The sequence below is a fragment of the Xenopus laevis genome, chromosome 6S, assembly GCF_017654675.1.
Source record: "Xenopus laevis strain J_2021 chromosome 6S, Xenopus_laevis_v10.1, whole genome shotgun sequence".
In the NCBI taxonomy this organism is placed as follows: Eukaryota; Metazoa; Chordata; class Amphibia; order Anura; family Pipidae; genus Xenopus; species Xenopus laevis.
The window spans coordinates 36,694,320-36,720,574 of NC_054382.1; the positions used below are offsets into that span (position 1 = coordinate 36,694,320).

The window sequence follows — 26,255 nt, forward strand, 5'->3', positions numbered from 1 at the left end:
AGACAGGCCGCTGTGCAGATAGCAATGTCTATGCATTTACTTAATATATGATATGCTAAGGGAAAGTCACAGTAATGGCAGCAGTGGGAGTAATTAAGAATTGGTAGTGATAACCAATGATCATAACCTGTGTAGAAGACGAGATTGAGCCAGTGTGCAGCCACTTGCATCACAGTTATAAAATATTATATACAGCATCTTCTTAACTACTAACATTTAAATACAATTTGTGGATAGGTGAAAATCCCTTGCTCTCTCATTGCACTTGAATACAGAGCTATATTAAGCATCAGCAGATTAACAACAAATTTGGGGCAGTACTACCCTCACCTAATGTAATACATACACACGTAAATATAATATATAGGTATAGGATCCCTTATCGGAAACCCAATATCCAGAAAGCAGATGGCTGTCTCCCATAGACTCCATTTTGTCCAAATAATCCAAATCTTTAAAAATGATTTCCTTTTTCTCTGTAATAATAAAACAGTAGCTTGTACTTGATCCCAACTAAGATATAATTAATCCTTATTGGAAGCAAAACAAGCCTATTGGGTTTATTTATGTTTAAATTAATTTCTAGTAGACTTAAGGTATGAAGACCCAAATTATGGAAAGATCCAGTATCCGTAAAACCCCAGGTCCCGTGCATTCTGGATAACAGGTCCCATACCTGTACTTACTTTTTAAGAAATGCCAGATATTGTAAGGAATAATCTGACATTCCAAATTCCGAATTAGTATTAAATAAAAGTACAAGTAAATAAAAGTTTTACAAAGGTATGGGATCCGTTATCCAGAAACCTGTTATCTAGAATTACGCAAAGGCTATCTTCCATAGACTCCATTTTAATCAAATAATTGAAAATTTTCTCTGTTATAATAAAACAGTATCTTGCAGTTGATCCAAATTAAGATTAACAAATCCTTAGGCAAAAACAATCATATTGGGTTTATTTAATGTTTAAATCATTTTTAGACTTTAGGGTATAGGAATCCAAATTACAGAAAGACCCAACATACAAAAAACCCCAGATCCCAAGCATTCTGGATAACAGGTCCCATACCTGTATCACTATTATTATATAAATTAATATACTGTATTTTCTTCTTTTTCTTTATATGCATGGACATATTTATATTTAGGCACCCAATATAAGTACCGTTGGCCTGTGCCTAGAGTGGAAGCTTTAGGGAGTAGCTCATAGGTGTCCCATAGGTGTATGCACATAACAAAAACTCTGCTGCCCAAGCAGCATTTGCCAAAGGGGGTTGTCTATACAGGTCCGAATATATAGCCCTACTTATAGGATTGTGGTGGAAGGAAAAGCAAATACTAAATATTGAACAAAAAAGAAAAAAGTGCTTTGTTTGTAGAACAGCAAAAAAATTAGGCCAGTACATACAATAAGTTGTGGTTCACACAAAAAAGTTTTTAATTTTATATGCATTGTGACACATCCACCTCTCTGTGAACCCTAGAAGGGTAATTTACAGTGCATGCATGCGCCCATTAATACTTTTGCCCTTGTGCCCCCCTGAGCTTGTAAATGAACCACATTTTTTTTGTGCTTTGCCCCATTTTTGTAAATGAGTCCATAGAAGTTTTAGGGCTCATTTTATAACAACATTTGAAACAATGCCCATGATCTGCAACAAATTATAAATAGTAACATAGACTAGGCACAGAAATTGTCACTTACTTGTAATATGGTCCATTGCTCTACGACAATAGCATCATATCGCTTTACGATTTTTGGATCTTGCTCAGGAAAGTCTTCAAACATGAACACTCCATCAGTATATTCAGATGAGATGTCTGTGAAAGAACATATCCCCTTTCAGTGATTGATTAAGGTCATCTAACAGTTATAATTAACAGATACAGAAATTTAAAGTAATCAGTACAGTTGCTGATGTACGTTCAACAATTAGCAATGAAATCACCTGTAACTTTCTTTAAAAAATATCAGCAACCTGCAATTTGCATCATAGTTGTGTATTATCAATGTAAAGTTCTTACCAGTGCTCCCGTCATGTTCTATCTAGTTTAGTCCTCAGGTTTGGTGTCTTTTGTGAAACATATAATTAATGGATATGGAGTTCTTACTGCCCAATTCACCAATATAGACCATGCATAATGAAAGAAAATATAATTATATTTTACTTTCCAGTATGTACATTAGCTGTAGTGGCACTTCATGCCACCAAAGAGCCTCGCATCTAATGACCTAGAGTGGATACAGAATTTCATGACATTGTCTACTACCAGCAATTTCATGGCACAGTTTGTTCCATAGCAATTTATATGACAGCAGCCCCAGCATTTCATAAGCCAGAGTGGCATCAGCATTTCATGACACTTTCTGGCCACCAGAATTTCTTCCATCTGACCATATATTCAATGTAGGCTGGTATGGTCCTTCTAACTCCAAAGCATTATGCTCTTAAAGGAGAACTAAAGCCTAACTAAAGAAGTAGCTAGAAATGTTGTACATTATGTTTTATACCAGCCCAAGGCAACCACAGCCCTTTAGCAGGGAAGATCTGTGTCTCCAAAGATGCCCCATTAGCTCCCAATACCACTGAGCTAAAGCTCCATTAATGATGCACAGGCAGAATAATTGACATCTAATTTGGATCCTGGTCAGTTTAAAGTATAAATGCTGAGGCCCCCATCCCTTATTTCCTTGTGCTATACAGTTACTAAGAGCCAAACCCACTCTCACGTCAGCTAATGGGAGTAGCTCTGGCCTTCAGCTCCCTTCTCAACATTGGTTAGATTATTTTTATTTATTCAGAGGCCAAATGAGAATTTATTTTACAGACAATGGCACAACTGCACCATAGGGCTCCAACCATTATTTATGCATGCAGAAGAGGGAGAAACTTCTCAAATTCAGGCTGACCCTCTAAATATGTACTGTAAGTCTCTCTGTATACTGCCCCGTTACTCTAAGAAGCTGGATGGAAATGTGCTACAAAAAAATGGCCTTGGTTCCCAAACTATATTTCCAATAATACTCCTATACAATTTTATAAACCAGAATTCAGGAGGAAGTATATCTAATAAATAATTTTAGCATTTAGGAATTGCATATTCTCTGGAGATAGCTAAAACTATCATTTAGAGAGAAAGTGGCTGTAATTGCAAAGCATAATTTAACTAATGGTGACAACAGAAACATGAAATGTAATACACAGCCATAAATGAAATTGCTCATTAAGTTTCAAAGCATTATTATGGGAAAAAAATTCAACTGTCTTTCATTTAGGTTGTTCTTCCAAATGCATGATAAATACTTTATTTATATATTGTTTATAAAACTCAAAACATGGGCACAATAGAGTTATAAACAAGTAATAAACAAGAATTTCTAAACAAACCACAATAGCATTTTTTATTTCCTCAAACATACATTTGCAGAATTTTTAAGAAAATAAAATCTATAAATCTATATTATATATATATATATATATATATATATATATATATATATATATATATATATTATATATATATATATATATATATATATATATATATAGACAAATACAAGAGGTCCTCAAGATATAGTGTATATATATATATATATATATATATAGTGAATAAAGTACCCCCTCTTGTAAAATATAAGGATATTATAAGTTACCGAGGAGTTTCATGACCATATAAAAACACGAGGCCGAAGGCCGAGTGTTTTTATACAGGTCATGGAACTCCGAGGTAACTTCTAATATCCTCATATTTTACAACTGGGGGTACTTTATTTATTATAATACACAAGTTTCAGTGAGTCATGTGACAGAAATGACATCACTACTCACCGTTTATAACTGATGACATCAGAACTCACCGTTTATAAGGATATAATTTACAGGATATTCATGTCTTTTGTGTATTATATATATATATATATATATACACAAACATACTCCTCTATGTTCAAGGTGTGACAGCCACAATGCCGGCACATATGATTTGATTTACATTTATTTATCCATGTTTGCGTGTGTACTAAGAAATCAGTTTTGCCTGCTATACACTCTTTTACATTTACAATTGGTTTCTACACTGTACTCCACTAGAAAGCTGCGAACAAAGGGCAACCTACAAGGTCCAAAAGATACCTATTTCGTTACTCCACCTAACTGAACATCTGCATTAGCCTCAACTCAAACTAGTTCTTATTTCCCTAGGTGTCACATTTTGTACAGGTTTGGGATCTGTTATCTGGAAACCCACTATCCAGAAAGCTCCATATTATGAAAAACCTGTCTCCTATAGACTAAATTTTATCCAAATAATTTAAATATGATCTCCTTTTTCTCTGTTGTAATATAAGTACCTTGTACTTGATCCAAACTAAGATATGATAAATCCTTATTGGAAGCATAACCAGCCTATTGGGTTTTTTGAATGTTTACATGATTTTCTAGTACATTTAAGGTATGAAGATCCAGATTACTGAAAGATTTGTTATCCAGAACACCCCAGATCTTGTAAATTTTGGATAACAGGTCCCAAACCTGTAGAGATAACATCTTGGTTTGCTCTTCCAATGACTATGCCTACCATTCCTTTACAGCTGAGCCCTGTGATATCCTGGGCCCTAACTGTATATTCCTGATGGATCAATCAGCACGAAGGGTAGCCTTAGACTAGACAATGCAGGCATGGTCTAAAAGAAAGCAGGCACTCATAAAAAGGTCAGAAAGAAATGTGCAAAAATAAGCAATACAGACTTACAGTATTTGCTAGGATTGAGGAAGGGCACATTCTAGACTCTAATAAAAAGAATCTAAGCAGAAAGGACAAGGGTGATAGAGATATGAATCAAATGCAGAACAGACATGACAGAAATGGAAGGTAAGGAAGATGCTATGGAAGGAAGGGAAAAGAGAACCACTGCAGGGCTATGTCTTACCGAGCTTCCCTTGGCTAACTTATCAGGTGCAGGGATAGAAATAAAACACACACACACACTGATCAATATTAGATGAGAATAATGTATTGTAAGAAAATTAATACAACACTGACTGAACACAATGTCTAGCCGAGCTTCCCTTAGCAGACTTTTGAGAGTAACATCAGCTGGGAGACCCCAGGCCAAGTACAGCAAACTCTCAAAGCCAGATCAACTGGGCAAAGTTCTACACAACACGTCTGCTTGTAGCTGAAGTCCTGAACCCCCCTTAACTTTCCCTTTTTATGCTAGTGTAACAACCCAATAATCCATCATAACAGAAGTTTGCTCTCAATCCTAATTGTGGACATATACCAAAATAATGGCTATACGCCCAGAAATTTGACCATGAGCTTTCCATGACAAACATGTTTGTAAGTTTATTACCTCAACTCCAGTTGTTCCCTTGACTCCAACTAATGTCAGTAATTAAGGAGCCATATTGGATACACTTGATCACACTCACATTCATACATTGCCTGTCACATGTCACATTTGTATCACAGGCTACAACAAATAAGCGCTATTATCAGTATTATTACCCTTTATTTAAGAAAAAAGAAGCAGAAACATTTTTCAGGACTTAACTGGGTCCAATGAAAACTAAGCACTGAACCAATGAGTATAGAGGCACCATCACAAATTAGTCACACAAGTGAGGGTGTGACAGTTAGCATGGATATGCAGTGATACCACAGTTATGCCATCTATTGTTCCAAAGACACAAACGTGAGCTACAAAAGTGCATCTGTAATGTGCACATAATAATTAGAAAGAATTGGCAAAGCCTTGTTCACATGTTTACTTGGCCTCCTTCAAGTTTTATATATTAAAAAAGGCTTTTAAGGCCTCCTACTTTCACAGCTGAAGCAAACAATGCGAAAAATGTGCCATTACTGCCATTACTGATTATCTTTAAAAAAAGGCTTAATTTGTAACTCACTTTTTCAAATTGGTCTGTTGCCACTAAATTTTTCATTACAGGAAAAAAGCTCCCCTACTGCTCACAAACAGCTGTTTTCACTGGTGCCCATCAATATTTAATCACGTTCTCTTGGCTAAATGCCACTATAGTGTCTTGCATTTTGCTTCTTGCAATGGCTGTAGGTAAAACAAATTCACATTTTACTGTCTACTAAGCAATAGTTTCCTTTATGCCTCTTGAAGAATATGCTAAGCACCGGAAGAACAAGAACTCGCTTCCAATACTAAACCATCCTTCAGTTTGCTGTGATTTTCAATTATCAGCCAAAGTCAACTTTACTGAAGCAGAAGCAAAATATTTGGCCTGTTTACCAATCCTAAACACAGAAATACAAGAGCCCTGTAACAGAGAAACATTGGCAAGCTGATCCCCATCTATTTCACAGTTATCCCTAATTAACTACTCTAGACCTGGTATATCTATTAAGTACACTTGTGCTTTTAAAAAAAACAACAACATGTTATCCAGAATCCTCGGCACCTGGGGTATTCTGGATAACAGATCTTTCCATATTTTGGATCTTCATACCTTAAGTCTACTAGAAAATCATGTAAACATTAGAGTGATACTGTCATGGGAAAAAAATAAATAGTTAATATTTAATATATATATATATATATATATATATATATATATATATATATATATATATATTACACAAAAGCCATGAATATCTTGTAAATTATATCCTTATAAACGGTGACTAGTGATGTAATTTTTGTCACATGATTCACTAAAACATGTGTATTATAATAAAGAAAGTACCCCTTGTTGGAAAATATAAGGATATTGGAAGTAACCTCGGAGTTCCATGACCTGTATAAAAACACTCGGCCTTCGGCCTCGTGCTTTTATATGGTCATGGAACTTATAATATATATATATATATATATATATATATATATATATATATATATATATATATATATATATATATATACACAACATACTGACAGCAAACACAGAGCATGTGCTGTGAATGAGCAGATTATAATATCTACTAGGGACAAATGTGGAAATATTAGACTTTTGGTATTTTTTCTAAAATGCGGCAAAAACTTGAATTTTAATAAATGTGCTCCTCTGTATTATCTGCATATGATAGGATGACTGTGGATGCTGGGATTGATTTAATATTTCTGTCCTCAAAATGCTCTTGAAACGTGCAGGTGCAGTAAGGAATGAAAAAGATATATCAATATTTAATAGGGCAGTCGTTTTGCCTGAGTGCCTGCCATTTACCAGGCTGTATAATGGATGAGGACTGGCTGTAATTTCACTTGGCTACAACAGATTAAAATATAAGATACACTAATAAAATGCATTTGGTCAATAAAACACATATATTGTGAGTTACATACCATGGTATGTAATTGACAATAAATGTTAATACATAGATAAATTAGTATTGAATAAAATTTCGAAAAATATACAACATTTCAATACAAATACAAAATAGTTCTGTAGGTTAAAGATGGGGGTCTTTACAATAAAGTGTGTTATAATAATAAATTGAAGTCTCTATTTAATGTCAAATGTGCCAAATAATCATTATAAAGTAGTATTATAATGGAGCACTCAGTAAGTCTGCCTAAAAATCAAAATGTACCCCAATTCCACAAAGGTTCCATTATTTGAGCTGTATATGCCTATGGCCTTGTGTGTTCATATAATCACAGAGCCTCTTCATGGCTTCAGATATCCTTATAACAGCAATAGGGGGTACATGCTCTGATGTTAGAATAATCAGTAAGGAAGTGACTGGCATTACACCGTCCAGAACTAACATTTCATTTGCTTTAAAATTCTGAAATTACTTGTCTTATAAGAAATGATTAATCCCCAGCTCTAAAGCATCCCTCTGTGAATTCTAAAATTCTTGTAATGTACCTGAGAGGGTAGACTATCCTCTATTTTAAATGTAAGTCCACAACTATTCATTGTGTGAAAGGATTGTGTTGCTTTATAAAGAGAGAATGTCTCCACATAAAGAATCTCTAGAGATAGTGGTGTCAGACATTTGTTTTACAGGTTCATCACATCTAATTTCCTGTTTCAGATTATGATCTTTAAATGCACAGGCTTGGAACATTTTAGTGATTCTTCCCTCAAAAATGTCCTGATATTAGTCATAACATTGTTATTGTACTGTTAACAGCACTTCAGAAAATGCTCCCATGGTATATTAAATGCCATTAATGGCGTAGTCCAAAATATATATATATATATGCCATTGTGGCCCTACAAAGGACATTATCTTCACTCCACTACTAGAAAAGAATGCTATTTTTGGGGGCCTATTTTCTTTAATTTACATTTTGTATACTTAAAAGAGGAAATGGTACAGGATGTTGGTTGTGATTCAATGATGTCAGTTTTACTTTCACCACGACACAGCTCATATTAAAACAAGCATGGGATATAATTCACATTTCTTCATTTTTCCTGCTAAAAAATCAAGAACCTTTCAGCATAAAAGAATTTATACTCAATTGTATGCCCCATGCATGGACTGTATAACTTTGTATATACTTTTTTCATTTTGGGTGTGCACAGAAGGCCTGGATTAAGAATCTAGTGGTTCATGGGACATGTGATTTGGAGGTAACAAAAGTGGGGAAGGGGTTCAGGTTCAACTATCACACTGGAGTCCAATAGGCATTAGGTTTTGTTACATGGAGTTGAAAGTTTGGAGACATCAACCACATAGGGCCCCATGGAGATTTTATTTCCCCCCTTTCCTTTCCCTTGCTTTCTTTAACGCCATATTTCCTACAGGTAAACTAGGGGGCAGATTTACATATGGTCTATTTCTTCGACTGCCGAATGTAAATCCTTCGACTTTGAATATCGAAGTCGAAGGATTTACTGCAATTGGTTCGATAGAACGATCAAACTAAAATCGTTCGATCAAATGATTAAATCGTTCGAATCAAATGATTCTAAGGATTTTAATCCATCGATCGAACGATTTTTCTACGACCAAAAAAACATAGGAAAGCCTACGGGGACCTTCCCCATAGGCTAACATTGCACCTCGGTAGGTTTTAGGTAGGGGGGTCGAAGTTTTTTTTAAAGAGACAGTACTTCGACTATCGAATGGTTGAATATTCGAACAATTTTTAGTTCGATTCGTTCGATTCGAAGTCAAAGTCGTAGTCGAGGGTTGAAGTAGCCAGTTCGATGGTCGAAGTAGCCAAAAAAAACATTCGAAATTCGATGGTTTTTTTTATTCTATTCCTTCACTCGAGCAAAGTAAATGTGCCCCTTAATGTACAGGATTAAAGGAATTAAGCAGTACATTGTAGGATCAGGCAGTCAGGGCAACAAAGGGGATAGATGCAGTACAAATTATGCGGTTTGGGTGGGGGGCATGTGCCCAACTTATATACATGGTAGGAAAATGATCGGTGCTTTAAATATTAAACTTAATGGACCACCATCTCTATAACAGCAAAGATCCAGGCCAACAAATTTGTTAGGAGCATCAACATGCTCATTGTGCTCTGACCTGCTGAAAAACAAAGCTTAGGGGTCATCACAATTCACAAATCAAGCAAGAAATGAGGTTTGCCATTTAAGCTGATGCTACATCACTGATTATTCAATTGTGATGCAGATTGTGCTGATTTCTGAGCTGCCATGGAATGTGAATCTAAATTAATTAATCAGCCTTGTAACAAAATAATGTACAGCTTTTCTTGCCTATTTCTTTGTTAAGCTTTAGCTCTCCTTTAAGGGCCAATGCCCAAAATCTGAAGAAAAGTGATTGAGATAAACTGTAGATCTGTCAAGTCTGTCAAAAGTAATTTTGTTACACCAGTAACATCAGCAAGTGCATGTAATGTGCATAACATAAAAACATATATGAACCTCCAAATAATGGATTACCAGGCTTGGCCCTACCATTGGGAAGACCTACTGCAATCCTGTAAGTATAAATTCACTGCTTATAGTACACATTTCTAACCCCAATTAAAAAGTAACAAAAATGGAAATACAGATCTATTTATTTCGGAAACAGCATTCATTTCTTTAAAAATACTGTGTTAGGGGGGGGAGAAATGTCATTCCAAAGATGGTTACATTTAAAAAAAAAAAAAAAGGCAGAATATAGAAAGATGCAAATCTGTGTCACAATTTAAGAAACATGTTGAGCACACCACACCCCAAGATTGGAGAGCGGGAGGTAAGTGGACATTTACATATCTTGTGCTCAAATAGAGTTTGGGTCCCTTTTACAAAATAAGAAACATTTCTTGACAAGGGCCCCCATGACCACAGAACACGAGTGTTATTGCACAAAATACATATAGACAAATACCTCTGCACTCAACCCATTATCAATATATTTAAGACAGAGACATTTTGTGCATACTGCTACTAAAAAATGCCTTACCCTTTAAACAAAACAGGGATTGTTTGTCCATATGTTGCAATATATTTAAGCTGGCCAACTACATCAAAGTCATCCCATATCTGGCCAGTCCTATGCTCAATTTTATCTGATTCATTAAGAATTCTATTGCTTCATTACACATTTTACAAGTTTTACCCGCAACTTACTTGCTGCTTTCAAAGTAAAACTCCCCATCTTGGTTGCCCTTTTATTGGCCACCACTTTGATCAACAGTTCTAGTCAGGTGATCCCAGTGGTGGCCAATAAAATGGCAACCATGTTTGAGATTTTTAACCTTGAAAGCAGCAAGTAAGCTGCTTAGTCCCTGTGTAGAATGTACACATATATAAAATGTACCATCTAAAAGCTGGCGAGTTCATGTAGAAGTCAATGGGAGTTGTCCTAGCAAAATCCAAGCTATTTTTTTTCAAGTTGGTAGTAGAGTAGAATATGATTCCTTTGCATTCTACCTTTTCCATGATTTTAAGATTTGATTTTTTTAAATTAAATAAGCAAGTGCACGTTCAAGTTTGGTGAGTTTTTGAGTTTTTAAAATTAAAAAAAACTTCCTATTTAGATGTTTAAAGACCAGCATCTGGCTATGAAACCATATACTGTACCATGTGCAGGAAGTCTGCCTGGGAAGCTGCAAAAGGAACAATATCGTAAGGTCATTTTCCCATTACTTTAGGTTTAATTGGTTTTACATGGAGGTGAATGAATAAGTCTGTCACTGGAATGTCACTGGCAGGAAATGTAAAACAGTTCTTAATGGCTCTCATGTTGGGAGAGATTAAGACTCTTTTAAGGTCACACTTTTTCTTAAATCATCTGTGGCTGTCTAAGATTATGCCATAAGATTGCCATATGGCATAAAATAGATTCTAGAAAAAAATTGAAGGTATTCAGGGAACAAAAAGTATCCTTGGCAGTTGGTAAATTGAGCAATAAAATTATGCATTATAATAAGAAATAAGAGGTATTAAGAAATGGGTACCTGACATGAATTCTGATTGGAGGAGGATGGGGTGGAATTGAATTGAAGTCTCCTAGGTTACTTACTCATTTGAGGATATATACAGGTGAATTAAAAAAGAATTCCTCATAAATGTAACCTCAGGCAGTGTCAAACTGGCCCACCGAGATACCAGGAAAACTCCCGGTGGGCCCAAGTGTCAGTGGGCCCTCTTGCTTCTAAACATTTGTTTTTTTTCATGGCAATAGATGTAATAATAGATTATATATGTATGTATTTAAAGAAAAAAGAGAATAGAGGTTGAGCGAGGAGTGGCAGAATATAGTACTGAGAGTGGGCCCCTAGTCTAAGTTGGGGAGAAACATAAATGGTTTAAAAGGGTTGTTTACCTTTACATTAAATTTTAGTATGATGTAGAGAGTAATATTCTGGGACAATTTGAAATTGTATTTTATTATTTGTGGTTTTGAGTGAACCACCTCTTTAAGTAAGGAAATCCACTATATGGAGAAGCCATACCATACTTCTCTTGACAATGATGAAGAAAGGAAGGCCTTAAAATTGGGGTCAGAACTAGGCCTTATAACAGGGTATTGGGACTATATGGGCCTGGTTTGAAATACTAATGGAGGCATACCTCCCAACATTTGAAAAATGGAAAGAGGGACAAAAAGATCTGCCACGTGTAGCGTTGCAATTTTTTGGTGACGCCCATTTTACACACCCCCAAATTACCATGTCCATTTTACAAAATGGCGGGTTATGAAAATTCAAACACATGTCTGGGATTTTTAGGGCCATGTTTTATGTATTATAACAGTTTTGCTAATGGCGGTGAAATTGCCCTTTAAGCTGTGAGTCTCAGTTTTCCCAAGAGACTTGCTTATCTTAAATTGTTACAATTGTATCTTTGTTTATCTTAAATTGTTACAAATATATCAAAGTGTAGGTGCTGAGTTTTTTTAGGATCTTTGCCAAAAAAACATTAAGTTTGCATCTTTGTGCAGGAGATCAGAAAATCTCTGGACTTTTTAATAAAAAAAGTCTGGACTGCGGGGTGAGCTGTAGAAACAGGACTGTCTGGCAGAAAACGGAACAGTTGGGAGGATTGTGGAGGTATTATAACTGTGAGGCCAGGTAATTTGATAATGATTTGGACATGGCAGCCCTTACTCTTCCTATAGAGAAGTCAGTTTCTGACAGTTATCTTCTTATGGTACAGAGAATTATGAAGATGCTACAAACATGTGTGTAGGGGTATCCTCTTAATTATGTTAATTCAGAAGGAAAGGGACTTCTCAGTTTATTACTGCAGTCTGAAATCTTAAATACTTGCTGGAGGTGACTAGCTAATCCTTGCATGGAAGTAATATATTTAGTGTACCAGAAATACCTGTCGGCAGCATTTGCCGCAAAATACATGCTGCTTTATCTGTTACAATCCCAAAATCAATTTTGGAGCCGTGAAGCGTTGAAGTGCCTCTATTCTTTCTGTCATGTGATATTATTCCAATAACACTTATTACAGTCAATATATTTTTGCTGTCACGTGTAAAAAATCTTTACTTTTTCATTGGTATTGTGAAGTACACAGCCCTGGCAGAAATTCACATAAAAAAAGGTGTTGCAGCACCCTTCCAACTATTCCTCTAAAAAAGAAAAAGAGAAAATGTAGCGATGCAGAACCAGACAACTCTGGCACAGAATTGATTAACATACTAAATTTTCTTCAGATTGTTAGGCCTAACACAATGCCACAATCATGCTGATAACAAACAGCAAAGAACTGATTATAATTCCCATTAAAAAAAAAAACAGCAGCAGCTGTGTCAAAATCTAATCTTTTGTTCTGTCATCTGCTTATTTTCATTAGAAGGAAGCAAAGCTGTTTTGCCTCTTGGCCTAATAAAAAAATGCCTCAGAATACATATACTTATTGTGTCCTTATGGTAAGAAAACACAGCGAATATAAGGGGCACATTTACTTAGCTCGAGTGAAGGAATAGAATAAAAAAAAAATCAAATTTTGAAGTGTTGTTTTTTGGCTACTTCGACCTTAGACTACGACTACGACTTCGAATCGTTCGACTATTCGACCATTCGACCATTCGATAGTCGAAGTACTGTCTCTTTAAAAAAAACTTCGACCCCCTACTTCCCCACCTAAAACCTACCGAACCTCAATGTTAGCCTATGGGGAAGGTCCCCATAGGCTTTCTAACAAATATGTGATCGAAGGAATTTCGTTCGATCGATGGATTAAAATCCTTCGAATCGTTCGATTAGAAGGATTTAATCGTTCAATCAACGATTATTGCTTGTTGGAAAAGTCGAACACCCATTGACGAGGGCGTCAAGATTTGAGTTTCGGAAATTTTTTCACTACAACACTGTACACTTTTAATTTTAAATTGATTCTAATCAAGGTATCCACTTACTGCTTAGGGCTCAAACTTCAACACATAGTCCATATCATAAACTTTGAAACAGGAGTGTTCACACAGTATAAGCACAATGCAATGTTCCTGTCTCTGGTGTTTCAGTCTGGCAGTTCAGTGATCCAGGAGCAGATTCTGAACTGTTACAATTGGATATATTTAGTTGCTACATGAGTTGATACATTTCTCAGTATCTGTGGAGTATTAGCAACTATTGTATCAATTCTAACAGCTGCCTTTAATGAAACCCAGAGATTCTGTAGGGACAAAGATAAGTGATGTATCAACTAAATGTATCAATTTAGAACAGTTTTGAGGGTCGGTGACCCCCCTCCCAGAGCTGCTTTAGAAAGGTGAAACATTAGATTTACACTACAATATTAGAAGAAATAGAAAGTAATTGGAAAAAATCTTTATTTCTGGTGAACTATCTGAAACCAACTGAACTGAAAAAAGTGTTGGAAGGTGAACCACCCCTTTAAGAAGTAGCACCACTACATAAGAAAAATAAAAGGCATACGATGCCACCAAAACACAGTGTGCTATAATGAACAATTTTGCAATTCACTATTTTTTTATTATTTGTAGATTTTTTAGGTACAGTATACTTAACATAAAAATCTGCTACAGTATAATAAACTTTTCCCCATAAGACTGTGCAAGTGACATGATCCAAGAAGAAAGGAAAGAATTATCCCCTAGCGATGCTGAATTTACAGCAATTGAATCAATTACGTTTTGGAAAAACTATACGTTAGACCAAAGCAACAGCCTTTTCCAAACAAACCAAGCCATCCCCAAGTATCTTGTGCCCAGAGAGCCACCCTCTGCAATGCCCAGTGGCTCCTCCTCTCTACAGTGTTGAGCCCTCTGGGAACAATTGGCAGAGTGTAACCCACAAAATCATGATGCATCAACCCAGAATACAGTGTGCCAGGGTTCCCAGAATATAATGATACAGCAGCCACTGATGCTAAGAATATGACACAGTAATCCCCCAGTATTTTGTGCCATGCTTATAACCCAGTACAAATAGATAGATAGAAAACATTTAAGTAAATTTAAAACAAAACAGTTAAATATAGCACTCTGATAACAGCACTCACATAGTATGCAATATATATATATATATATATATGTATTTTGCATATTTTCTGTGAATTCAATAAACTTTATGTCACTGCTGAAATACTACTGTTTCCATAAGGTATGTTATATATTAAAAGGAAGTTGTTACTTTGAAAGCTCAGCCAATGATAAACAAAACTGAGGGGTTCCCAAACTTTTTTCATATTTTTAAATAACCAATGGTGCACAAGGTATATTAGAATAATTTACTGTATATGTATCTGTCTAAAGTGAAATTCCATACCATTTACCATTCCAAGATAAAAAACCGCATTGACTAGTGAGCATCCTTTCCGGAAATGGTCGGTCATGTACTCCAGCCAGTTAGCTTCCAAACCGTTAACGCTATTTCCATCCTTGGAGATTTTCATTGGAATGTTCACAGTGTAGTATTTTCTGTATTGTTTATGAGTTAAGGGCTTATTAAAAATAGCCAAAACTTCACTTGCTGCAAAGAAAAAAAAATAAAAATGGAAAAGTTTTCAGTCTTTATATCAATGACTTATTTACAGTTATTCACACAAGTGCACCAGGACACAGGAAGAACTATAATTTAACCCAATTAATAGTGGGGTCTTCATTTCAGTGAGCCAGTTGGTCAACATATACTGTATCAAAATTTTTGGTCCAAGTGTGAAATAGAATAGGACAGGCACAGACAAAGGGGTGTGGGGGGGGGGAGATGGAGAAAAGAGTACCAGCGAGGAATTAGAAGGAAAAAAGGAAAAATAGGTGGTCAAAAACTTAGTAGTAGTGATGAGCGAATTTATTCACCAGCCATGGATTCGCAGCTAAATCCATGTGCAAACTTTTTTGCAAAACGACAGAAAAATGTGCAGAGAAAAAACACCCATTGACTTTAATACATTTCGACAAAAGAGTCTCGATAAGAAAAAACGCCCCTTGACTATAATGCATTTTGAGTAAGAAAAATTGTTGCACGGATAAAAAAAGTTGTACGCAAAAACACCCATTGACTTCAATGAGTTTCGCAAATTCTTTGCCGTTTCAGGACAGATTCAGTCATCACTACTTAGGAGGCCAGGAGTATAGACTATGTAAAAAGAGAAAAAAACAAGGCTGACATTCCCATGGTCTGAGTTTTAATTTGAGCCACTGATTGTGGCTGTACACAGCTTGATTGTAACACTGGGCAAGGAATGTGCAGAACAAAATTAAAAGAATTGCTGATATGAAGTGATTGTTGTTTAGTTTTAGCAGCACTATAATTTACCCATGCTTGATTCCATATTCAAAACACTGTCACATAAAACTGAAGGATTGGGAAATTTCAAATTGGTGTGTGTCCTGGCAGGGGGGTCAGACAGGAGGAGGTCCGGTGCAGGTTTTGCACCTGGCCCCATGTTACACCACTGTCTAACACTACACTTAGGGGCCGATGCATCAAGGGTCGAATATCGAGGTTAATTAACCCTTGATATTCGACTGGGAATTAAAATCCTTCGACTTCGAATATCGAAGTCGAAGGATTTTACGCAAAAACTGCGATCAAATGATCGAAGGAATAATCCTTCGATCGAACGATTAAATCCTTCGAATCAAACGATTCGAAGGATTTTAATCCAACGATCGAAGAATTATCCTTCGACCAAAAGAACTTAGCCAAGCCTATGGGGACCTTCCCCATAGGCTAACATTGGGTTCAGTAGCTTTTAGGTTGCGAACTAGGGGGTCGAAGTTTTTTCTTAAAGAGACAGTACTTCGACTATCGATTGGTCGAATAGTCAAACGATTTTTAGTTTGAATAGTTCGATTCGAAGTCGAAGTTGTAGTAGAAGGTCGAAGTAGCCCATTCGATGGTTGAAGTAGCCCAAAAAACACTTCGAAATTCGAAGTTTTTTTACTTCGAATCCTTCACTCGAAGTTAATGAATTGGCCCCATAATATGTCTGCATTAGAAGATTGCTTATTGCACCTGACAAATACCTGATCACTGGAAAGCCCTACACTCACTAGGCCACACAATAAACTTGCTTCTCAGTTATAATTGCTTCTGTTTCTGTATCTCTCAGAAAAAACCTATAAAACCCTGATCTGCCTGAACCTGTATAGTGTTTGTGTGTGTTTCCTCTGAATTTCCTTCCACACTTCAAATACATACAGGTCAGTTAACTGAATCTTCATAACATTGAACATAGCGTGTGAATGTGATAGAGACCTTAGGAATTCATGAAAATAAATTGGGTAGTACTCCCGCTGTTCTTTCTAGACTTGCATTGTAAGGCAATGTCAGAAAAGCCCTCACTTACAAAGAAGTGGCCTTGATATGGTTTTCTAGTTGTTTTCTGCCGTTACTTACTTTTAATATTGCAGTTGTCATGTATGCCTGAGTCTGCTTTAGTTATCTTGTCCTGCATAAAAACATCCTCCGCTGATATACTGAAATTAAGATTTGTTGTCTGATGGCCTTTATTCTTAAGTGCAGACTCTTGCTTTTCTTTTCCAGTGTCTGGTCCTTCACCTTCCAGCACCTTGCTGTGGTCAGTACTTTCCCCCTTTACTGCTAGGGAGGCATTGCCATTAGTGCCGTCTGGCTTGTCTATATCCATTGAAATGTCATCTTCTGTATCACTGAATGTTTTTTTTGCAGTTGTAAATAATGGAGAGCTGCAATGGCTCAAGCTGTCAGAGGGACTGTATGGCAGGTTTGGAGCTGTGCAATATCCCTGTATGATCCCAGCAAACTTTAATCCCTGGCTGGCTGCGTCTTCAATCTACAAATAAAGCAGAAGAACAGGCATGAGAACAAATTCAATCCAGACCTCACATGATACAGAAAAAAAGCTACATTTACTTAACGAAGCCAAGTAGATTGAAACAAACGGCTATTATACTTGAATTAACCATTGGCATTGGCTAAGGGACGATAAGGCTCATCAAAAGTTGCAGGATTTAAGGCTCTTAAAGTCCAAAACTAACAAAGGTTTTAGATCCTATGGATGAGGATTTACACAAACCAGCATAATTTAAATAGACGTAAACTCATGTTCATTATTGTGTAGCGAGCCAAAGGCTGCCAAGCTTCGCACCAGGCCCGATATGTCAATTTTCTGTCCCTCCTGCTGAACCATAACTAAATAATAATGAGCCAAAACTAAATAATTAAGCAGTAACTAAGCAGTAAAGTTGGTTATTTGCAATTTATGCATTAGACAGCCTCTCCAAAATAATGGCATCCTTATGAAACAAATTACAGCACTTCTACATAGAAAGCACAATAACAGTATGGACATGTTAGTAAGAACATTTATTACATTATGGCATTCATAATTATTGGCCAATAGCCACTGGCGCTTCTATAGGATGCTATGTTTTTTTTCTCCCTGTCTCTCAACTTGGAGGAAGGACCCTCAAAGACTGCACAGACCAGGGTTCTTGCAATGCTCATAATCATATATTTATGGCACAAACAACTCGCCATGGTGGTCTCTCATCTAAACGGGAACAGGTTCTAAATGTGTTCACATGACAAAGCACTGAAAATAATAGTGTTTGTGCACAAACGTTAAGCTTGACTGACTGTTCTTGTACAACAATGCTATTGTGCAGTACTGTAAAGTGAAGTAATTTATGGTTAAAATGTAAAGTACCTGCTCTGGAAAGGAAGTTAAATATAGTTTTGGTTCTTCAAAAATTCCAGTCAATGTATTCGCCCACTAGCATTTTGAAAAGGCACTGAAATGCAGTAAATACAAAGAAAAATGAAATATGGCTTTAATTGAAGGGACAACTTGCATTCAGGGTAGCATCATGGGGTTTCCAATCAACTAGAATGAATGCAAGTCTGAGTCAAGTGTCTTTTTTATTGAAGCCATATTCCATTTTGCTTTTTTTTTTAATAGAGAGGTTCAAATACATGTGTTTGCACCATCAAATCAGTTATATGACACATACTGCGGCTAGGGGAGGTGCTAAGAAGCCATAACATATATGGATTCCACTGAGAAAAAGCTTAAATGCTGTAAAAGGTGATCATGTTCAGCCTTATAATAGTGTAGCACTCAAGAGACAAGCCCTGGTATAACTATGCTAGAAACACTATACGTGTTAACTTCAGCTACATAACATCTCTTCCTCCTACACTCTTCACTCCCTATTTCAATCTGCAAAGTGTGATACGGGGATTCCCCTGGAACCAGGCTACAAGCAGAGGTGCCGACATTGACTGGATGCACTTTTCTGTTCCACAAAACATATGAGAAGAATATACAGAACATCATTCACACTATTCACACTTTAAAGGACAAGGAAAGTCTAAAATAGAATAAGGCTAGAAATGCTGTATTTTGTATACTAAACATAAAAATGAACTTACTGCACCACAAAGCCTAATCAAACAAATGATTTATGTTTTCAAAATTGGCCATAGGGGGCTGTCATCTTGTAACTTTGTTAAACATTTTTGCAAGACTAAGACTAAGTGCACATGCTCAGTGTGGTCTGGGCTGCTTAGGGATCGTCATAAACAAAGCTGCTTGAGTTCTGCATGGCTGGGAAGTAAGGTGGGGGCTCCCCCTGCTGTTCGTAAGTATGATTGTTTCTCTGCTCAGCAGTTAGGGAACGTCTGACAATTCCTATCCACAGCAGTAAATGAAGCGAGAATTTCACTGCATACAGTCAGGTTTCTTATAAAAACGGTACACATTTTTTAATTAAAGTATATTGGAGATAGGTTTCTTTTTCATTAAAGAAAGTAAAAATGGGATTGTATTTTTTTGCCTTTCCTTGTCCATTAAAAACGTCAGCACCATCACTCTTATTTCTCATTAACCGTTGGGGTCCATTTGCTGAAAATTACAGTAATATTATTGTAGTTATAAAGATCACTGCTTGTGTGGCCCCCTGATACTGGTTTTTATTATCTGTATCAGATGTCTGATATAGGCCCATTTAAACCGAAGAAGCGATCTCTACTGTATGGTTCTTAAAGGAATTGTTCAGTGTAAAAATAAAAACTGGGTAAATAAAAAATGTTTCTAATATAGTTAGTTAGCCACAAATGTAATGTATAAAGGCTGGAGTGACTGGATGTCTAATATAATAGCCAGAACACTACTTCCTGCTTTTCAGCTCTCTTGGTTTTCACTGATTGGTTACCAGTCAGTTACCAATCAGTGACTTGAGGGAGGCCATAAGAATCATAACTGTTGCTTTTGAATCTGACCTGAATGTTGAGCATCAATTGCAAACTCACTGAACAGTTATGTCCCCTGTGGCCCCCCTTAAAGTCGCTGACTAACTCAGAGTTAGAGAGCTGAAAAACAGGAAGTTGGGTTCTATTATATTATGTTAGACATCCAATCACTTCAGCCTTTGCACATTACATTTTTGGCTAACTATATTAGGAACATTTTTTATTTTGCACAGCCTATCGATTTACCCAATTTTTATTTTTACACTGCACTGATCCAAACTGCAGGGCTGCACAGAATATATAGCTGCGGTTCTTTTAATGAGTTGCCCTTGCTGATGTTTATATACCTCATGGGTTATTTTCATTGCAAATGGGCCTGTGCCTAATATTGCTGCCTACACTAGCATTACAAGTTTAACACACTCACTACACAGGGAATACCACCTGGGCATCACATTTCTTAGATACTTTAATCAGTCCTATTTAATATCTATTGCTTAAAGAGGGAGTTCGGGAAGTGGACATTGCTCTATGAATCCCTACAAATACACTGGAGTCTGCCTGTTCCTGGGAATTAAGTAAAGATATAGTTATGATAATGGTTAGCTCTTCACCCCAGTGAGCAATGGCTGAGAGACAATGACAGACTTCATAGTGTAAGGATGCAGAGACATAGGGGCCCATTCACTAAGTTCGAGTGAAGGAATAGAGGGAAAAATATTTGAATTTCGAGTAGTTTTTTGTGCTCCTCGACTATCGAATTGGTGTAAATTCGCCTGAGTAGAATGATTCGAAAAGATTGAGCGCAAAAACGCTGCGACTATTCACCCATTCGATAGTCGAAGTACTGTCTCTTTTAAAAATACTTCGACTGCCTACTTCGCCACCTAAAACCTACCGAATTGCTTTAAAAGCCTATGGGAAAGTCCCATAGGCTTGTTTTCTAAGTTTTTGATTGAATAAAAAGGCATTCGATCATTCGATCGAATGAAAATCCTTCGATCGAATATTTGATCGTGCAACTATTCGCCGGGCGAATATTCGCCCATTCGACTATTCGCCAGCTGCGTAAATTCGCCCGAATTGCCTATTCGATTCTATTCCCCAGTCGAATTTCGAGGGATTTAACCCCTCGAAATTCGACCCTTGATACATCTGCCCCATAGTGTAGGTTGCAGAATCTACAGCCCATATACTATATACAGGTACAGCTGTAGTGATTTTTATTATATGCACAGAATGTAAAATGCTCTACATACTGTATGTGCATTTTAATGAGAGCTAAGCTCCAATATTGATAACCTCAGCTAAAAGCAGCATCTGATCACTAAAGTGCAATTGTGCATTTGGATCATTTACAATCTGTTTTCTGCCACCAACACTGTAACTACTGTTTAAAATAACAAAGCAGTTTACACAGTTATACATATATATTGTTTTACGTTCATACAAGGAACTACTGGAAAATTTTTAAAATTAAATCTTCTTTCATTATGCAAAAAAATATATATATATGGAGAAGGTATACAGCATCACCTGACAGCGACACTCACCAACACTAACATTTATATATTGACCCATTAAATGACACCAAGACTCAGAACGAGGAGATAATAGAGTCAACAGATTGCTACAAACTGAAGGGAGATGGATCAAAAAATTAGGTACACTCCACCCAGACGTTTAAATGATTTTTGGAGTTTAAAACCGTTTTTGTAAACTTGCTTAATGGAATCTTTTACTTTGCAGACCTTGAAACTAGAAAAGCTTAAAGGAAACAAAATGCAACATTAACGGCAGAAGTAGGGTAAGAATCTAATGTTCTAAGTAACTTGTTACAACCTCAAGTGGTTTTCTATTAGATTTTAAAGGTAACTAATTAAAATGGAGAATATTATCAGTTGTTTTGATATTATGTATTTGTATTTTTAACAGGTGTTGATTTCGTGTGGATTGTATCATATTATGTATTTATTGAATGACATGTGCACATTGGACACTTTGTAACTGAATTTTTGCACAGCTGATACTAATTGTATCATTCTTTGGCAACATTGCACAGAGCAGCACTTACGAATAAGATTGGACATTAACCCACAAGTAAAAGACATGGAGAAAAGTCCCTTTTAAAAAAAATTTAAAACATGTTTTTTAGATTTTTACCTTTAATTGTATCTAATTATCCAAGATTGGATGTTGAAGATCACATGGGTGTGAGGGGTGTGTTTAAAAGGTTCACTGTGTACCTGTAAGTTTACACTTGAGAAAGGGCAACACCTGCCTGAAACATGTCGTGTAAAGCAGCATGAATAATAAATAATCACAAGCGGTTAATCTGCGTTTGAGTGCTCTCCTCTCTTTCAGCTTTTAGTGGATATCCTGGGATGATTGGTACATCTCTGTGAGAGGATTGATGCATGCAACTGAGAAAGGATTAAGGCAGAGCGCGAATCTACACAGTTTCTATTAAGACTCAGAACTGGTTGGAGAATGGCCGCAGCGTTTATTCTCAAAGATCATTAGAAAGTAACATCACTAAATCAATAAATAACCTGGTCAGCCTTGTTATGACCTTCAGGCTGCCAATAAATTCAATAAATCAGCTCTGCCTTGCTCCCAAGCCCATGTAATTAAATTAATATTTCCTCCATGCTGCAAATTTTTTTTAAATAATTTTTTATTATACATTAAGTAATAACTTGTGGGTCCATGCGGATGAATCTTCTTCCTGGGCTATTTATAACCTCTGCTTCTTTGTCCCACTACCTGCACAGGTGCCCACCAGCCAATCACCTTAACCCCTCATACTCAATTTATTCGCCACGGAAACACCTGCCTATGTCTTAAAATTTAAAGGTGCAATCCTCCCCATGATGCCGAATGGCTGAGACCCATTTCCCTACCATTCCCATGGAACATGCAGTTAAACATATGTCTGCAAGATCCAGTGACCATGGATGGGCACATTTATCAAAGTGTGAGATTAGAGAAAAGTTCCACCATACTCCTGAGGAATTTTAAAGACATATTAATCAATGGGTGAAAGCTACAGTTCACCATTTCTCATATAGTCTTTTAAAAATCTGGAACGAATAGAGAGTAGTAGTCTGCATGGCTTGTTCTCGGTAGGGAAACATTTTAGATGCATTTTTCATTTTACTTTACTTAGTTCCATATTGTTAGACAGATAACCAATCACATGTCAAGTATCAACGTTTTAACAGAAAACTATTTTCTACCTATTCTCTATATATTTTGCTGCTACAGCTTTTTACAAGAACTTACATTGATTGATGGATTTGGGATGTATATTTTGTCTGTCCATTAAAAATTCAGTCTACCAAATTCATTTCATTTATCCACTGTACTTCCATCCTGGCCCCTTAGTGTACAAAATACCAATTTATATAGAATAAGTGCTACTGGCAAAGGCAAACTTGCATCAGATAAATACAAAATAAAATATAGAAAAACTGCACTCTTGTGTAATGAATAGAAAAAGGCAAGAGAATATGCACAGTTGGAAGATGCCGACAGCTCATTGCCAAAACCAGTATATTTTGGAAGCAAACGATTCAATGTGTTTACATCTATTAAAATTTCTCCAGGCAGTCTTTATTTCTGGCACTTATGATAGAGTTTAATTTAAGATGGATTTAGCGTGTAAGTGGGGCCAAGTAACTTGTTTATTTGAAATGTAAATTCCTGAGTCCCGTGGCTCTAAGAGAACCACAAATGGTAAAGGCAGCATTATGCCAACCCTTGTCCACATTGCACAATCCTTGTTTTTGGCACAAATTATACCATGCCACCTGGGGTTCATGGCAACCATTACGGCTCAGATTTTTCTATATATAAGAATATTTTAACTGAGCATATAACTAATATTATCAATGTTTCATGACTATCATCTGATCTCATTTCTCCTAAACTGCTGCCTGGAGTTTACTTTTCTCTCCTGTAAGATTATTATTATTATTAATATTATTATTAGTGATGGGCGAATGTATTCGCCAGGCGCAAATTCACGGCGAATTTGCGCGTTTCGCGGCCAGCGACTAAATTCGCCAAACGCCCGCGAAAATTCGCGGCAAAAATTTGCGGCAAAAATTCGCCGGCGTCAATTTTTTTTTTCCGAAAAAATGGACGCCGGCGCCAACGACGGGCGTCGGAAAAACGGGCGCTGGCATCAAAAACGAGACGCCGGTGCCGTTTTGTGAATTTCGCGCGATATTCGCGAATTTTTCAGCGAAGTGAAACGGCGCAAATTCGCCCATCACTAATTATTATTATTATACACAATCACTCTCTATTGGGCTGGTGGGGGACAGTTCAGACCCTCTGCTTCTTCTGTAGTTACACTCTTGCACCAGAGCCTAGTGCACTGATTTTGTTGGCATTGTACCTCCTAAAAACATTTGCCATAAGACTTGAGAAAGGACTGTGTTGGGTTCACAATAGCCAACATGCTTCAAATAAATCACTAACTTGTGTAGTAGTACTGTACAATTTATATTTTCTATAATTTTCCTTGCAGAGTGGATTGGACACTACCTGCCATAACTGAAGTAAGCTTTTCTATCTTTTCTTATAGTAAATATGTAATGTTTTAAAGATGTAAAATATTTGGATTGACAGCTCTATTTTTTCTGTCTATTTTTGCAATAGCTTTCATTCAGGGAAATAATACTAATTAGTTAGGGTGCATCCGGATCAGTAAGATTTACTATGCAATACAAACATTTATGCCATAATCATGCCAAGTAGCAGATGTCCGTACAGTCACTTGACCAGATAGTATGCGGAGAAGTAATAATAAGGCTACATTGGGTTTATGGCACAAGTGATTATGTTAATGATCTCAGGCTTAGCTAATGTAAAACACACAGTGGTTGGTGATAGTGTAGCAGCTTGCACGAGGCTTTTTGCCTGGCAGGCAAGCAAAATCTAATTTTCTCTGCAATGTGCTAAGAAGGGGACTTGTCTTTTTTTTGCTTTAGCTCATATCATTATGCATGCTACCAACAGTTCTGCCTTCCACCCCCCCTCACTTGTACATTGCTGTGCCTAAAGGGGCATCAGGAATAAGCAATGGCCTTGTGTATATCTACTGGTCGAGATATACAGCAGTTTGTCATGCGGAATGGTCCTGCATTTAGAATAACAATAATCATTTTTATTTAAGCTTTTTAAGAACTTAATGTGCCTTAATTACATTTAAACCTTGTGCATAATGGTTCAGTTCCCTAAAATTCCAATTAAGGCAAGCTGAGTTGTCAGTCGGATTAAAATCGCTACTTAAATATCTGCGTATCAAAGTGTGATCCAAAGTGTACTCTTAGAAGGAATGGAGCCATACTCACATACATCATTGTATACAAATGTGATTGTCCATTCTGGTTGTCACTACAATTCCTATTGATGTAAAAGGAACATAACCTGCTGTACGATGATCATAGTATTGTCACAACACAGTCACAACACCCAAAGGGTCATTTATGACAGCAGTCAGTGTGCAAAGTGCAAACACCCTTTTTTTTTTACCTAGTTTCATGTCTGCCCTCAGGGGAAAATAAAGATCTAGTAGCAGAAAAGCTCTATGAGGCATGTTACCATCTTCCTTAGCAGCACCTAATATTGAATGTCATCTATTGTATGTGCTTATTTATGTTCTGTTATAGTATTGTTTAATGGAAAATTATACCCCCAAAATGAATACTAAAGCAACAGATAGTTTATATCAAATGAAGTAGCATATTAAAGAATCTTACCAAACTGGTATATATATATTTAAATAAATATTGCCCGTTTACATCTCTTGCCTTGAACCACCATTTCATTTTCATGATGATGATCACCTGACCAGAAATACTGCAGCTTTAACTGTAACAGGAAGAAGTGTGGAAGCAAAAGACAGAACTCTTGTATGTATGTTAATTGACTCATGTGACCTAACATGTATGATTTGGTTGGTTTGTTTGTGTGTACCGTAAATCCATTTTAAAATGGCAATTTTCTATTTATGATTACCCAATGGCACATGCTACTATGCTACTAAAAAAAGTATATTATTATGAAAATGGTTTATTTACATAAAACAGGGTTTTACATACTGTATGAGCTGTTTTCTGCAATATATTTTTTATAGAGACCTACATTATTTAAGGGGAGGTATAGTTTTCCTTTAATGTACAGCCGTGTGTA

At 36.4% G+C, this 26,255-nt stretch overlaps 1 protein-coding gene across 1 annotated transcript in view; it reads right to left on the minus strand.

Moving 5' to 3' along the window:
• Positions 1 to 26,255, minus strand: part of LOC108719945 (raftlin) — a 198,711-nt gene that overhangs the window by 39,814 nt on the left and 132,642 nt on the right. Inside the window, exons 5-7 of the mRNA XM_018269260.2 lie at positions 17,217 to 17,631; positions 15,141 to 15,344; positions 1,707 to 1,822 (exon numbers count right to left, since the gene is read on the minus strand). Of these exons, the coding sequence (XP_018124749.1) occupies positions 1,707 to 1,822; positions 15,141 to 15,344; positions 17,217 to 17,631 (735 nt within the window). The remainder of the gene's footprint in view (positions 1 to 1,706; positions 1,823 to 15,140; positions 15,345 to 17,216; positions 17,632 to 26,255) is intronic.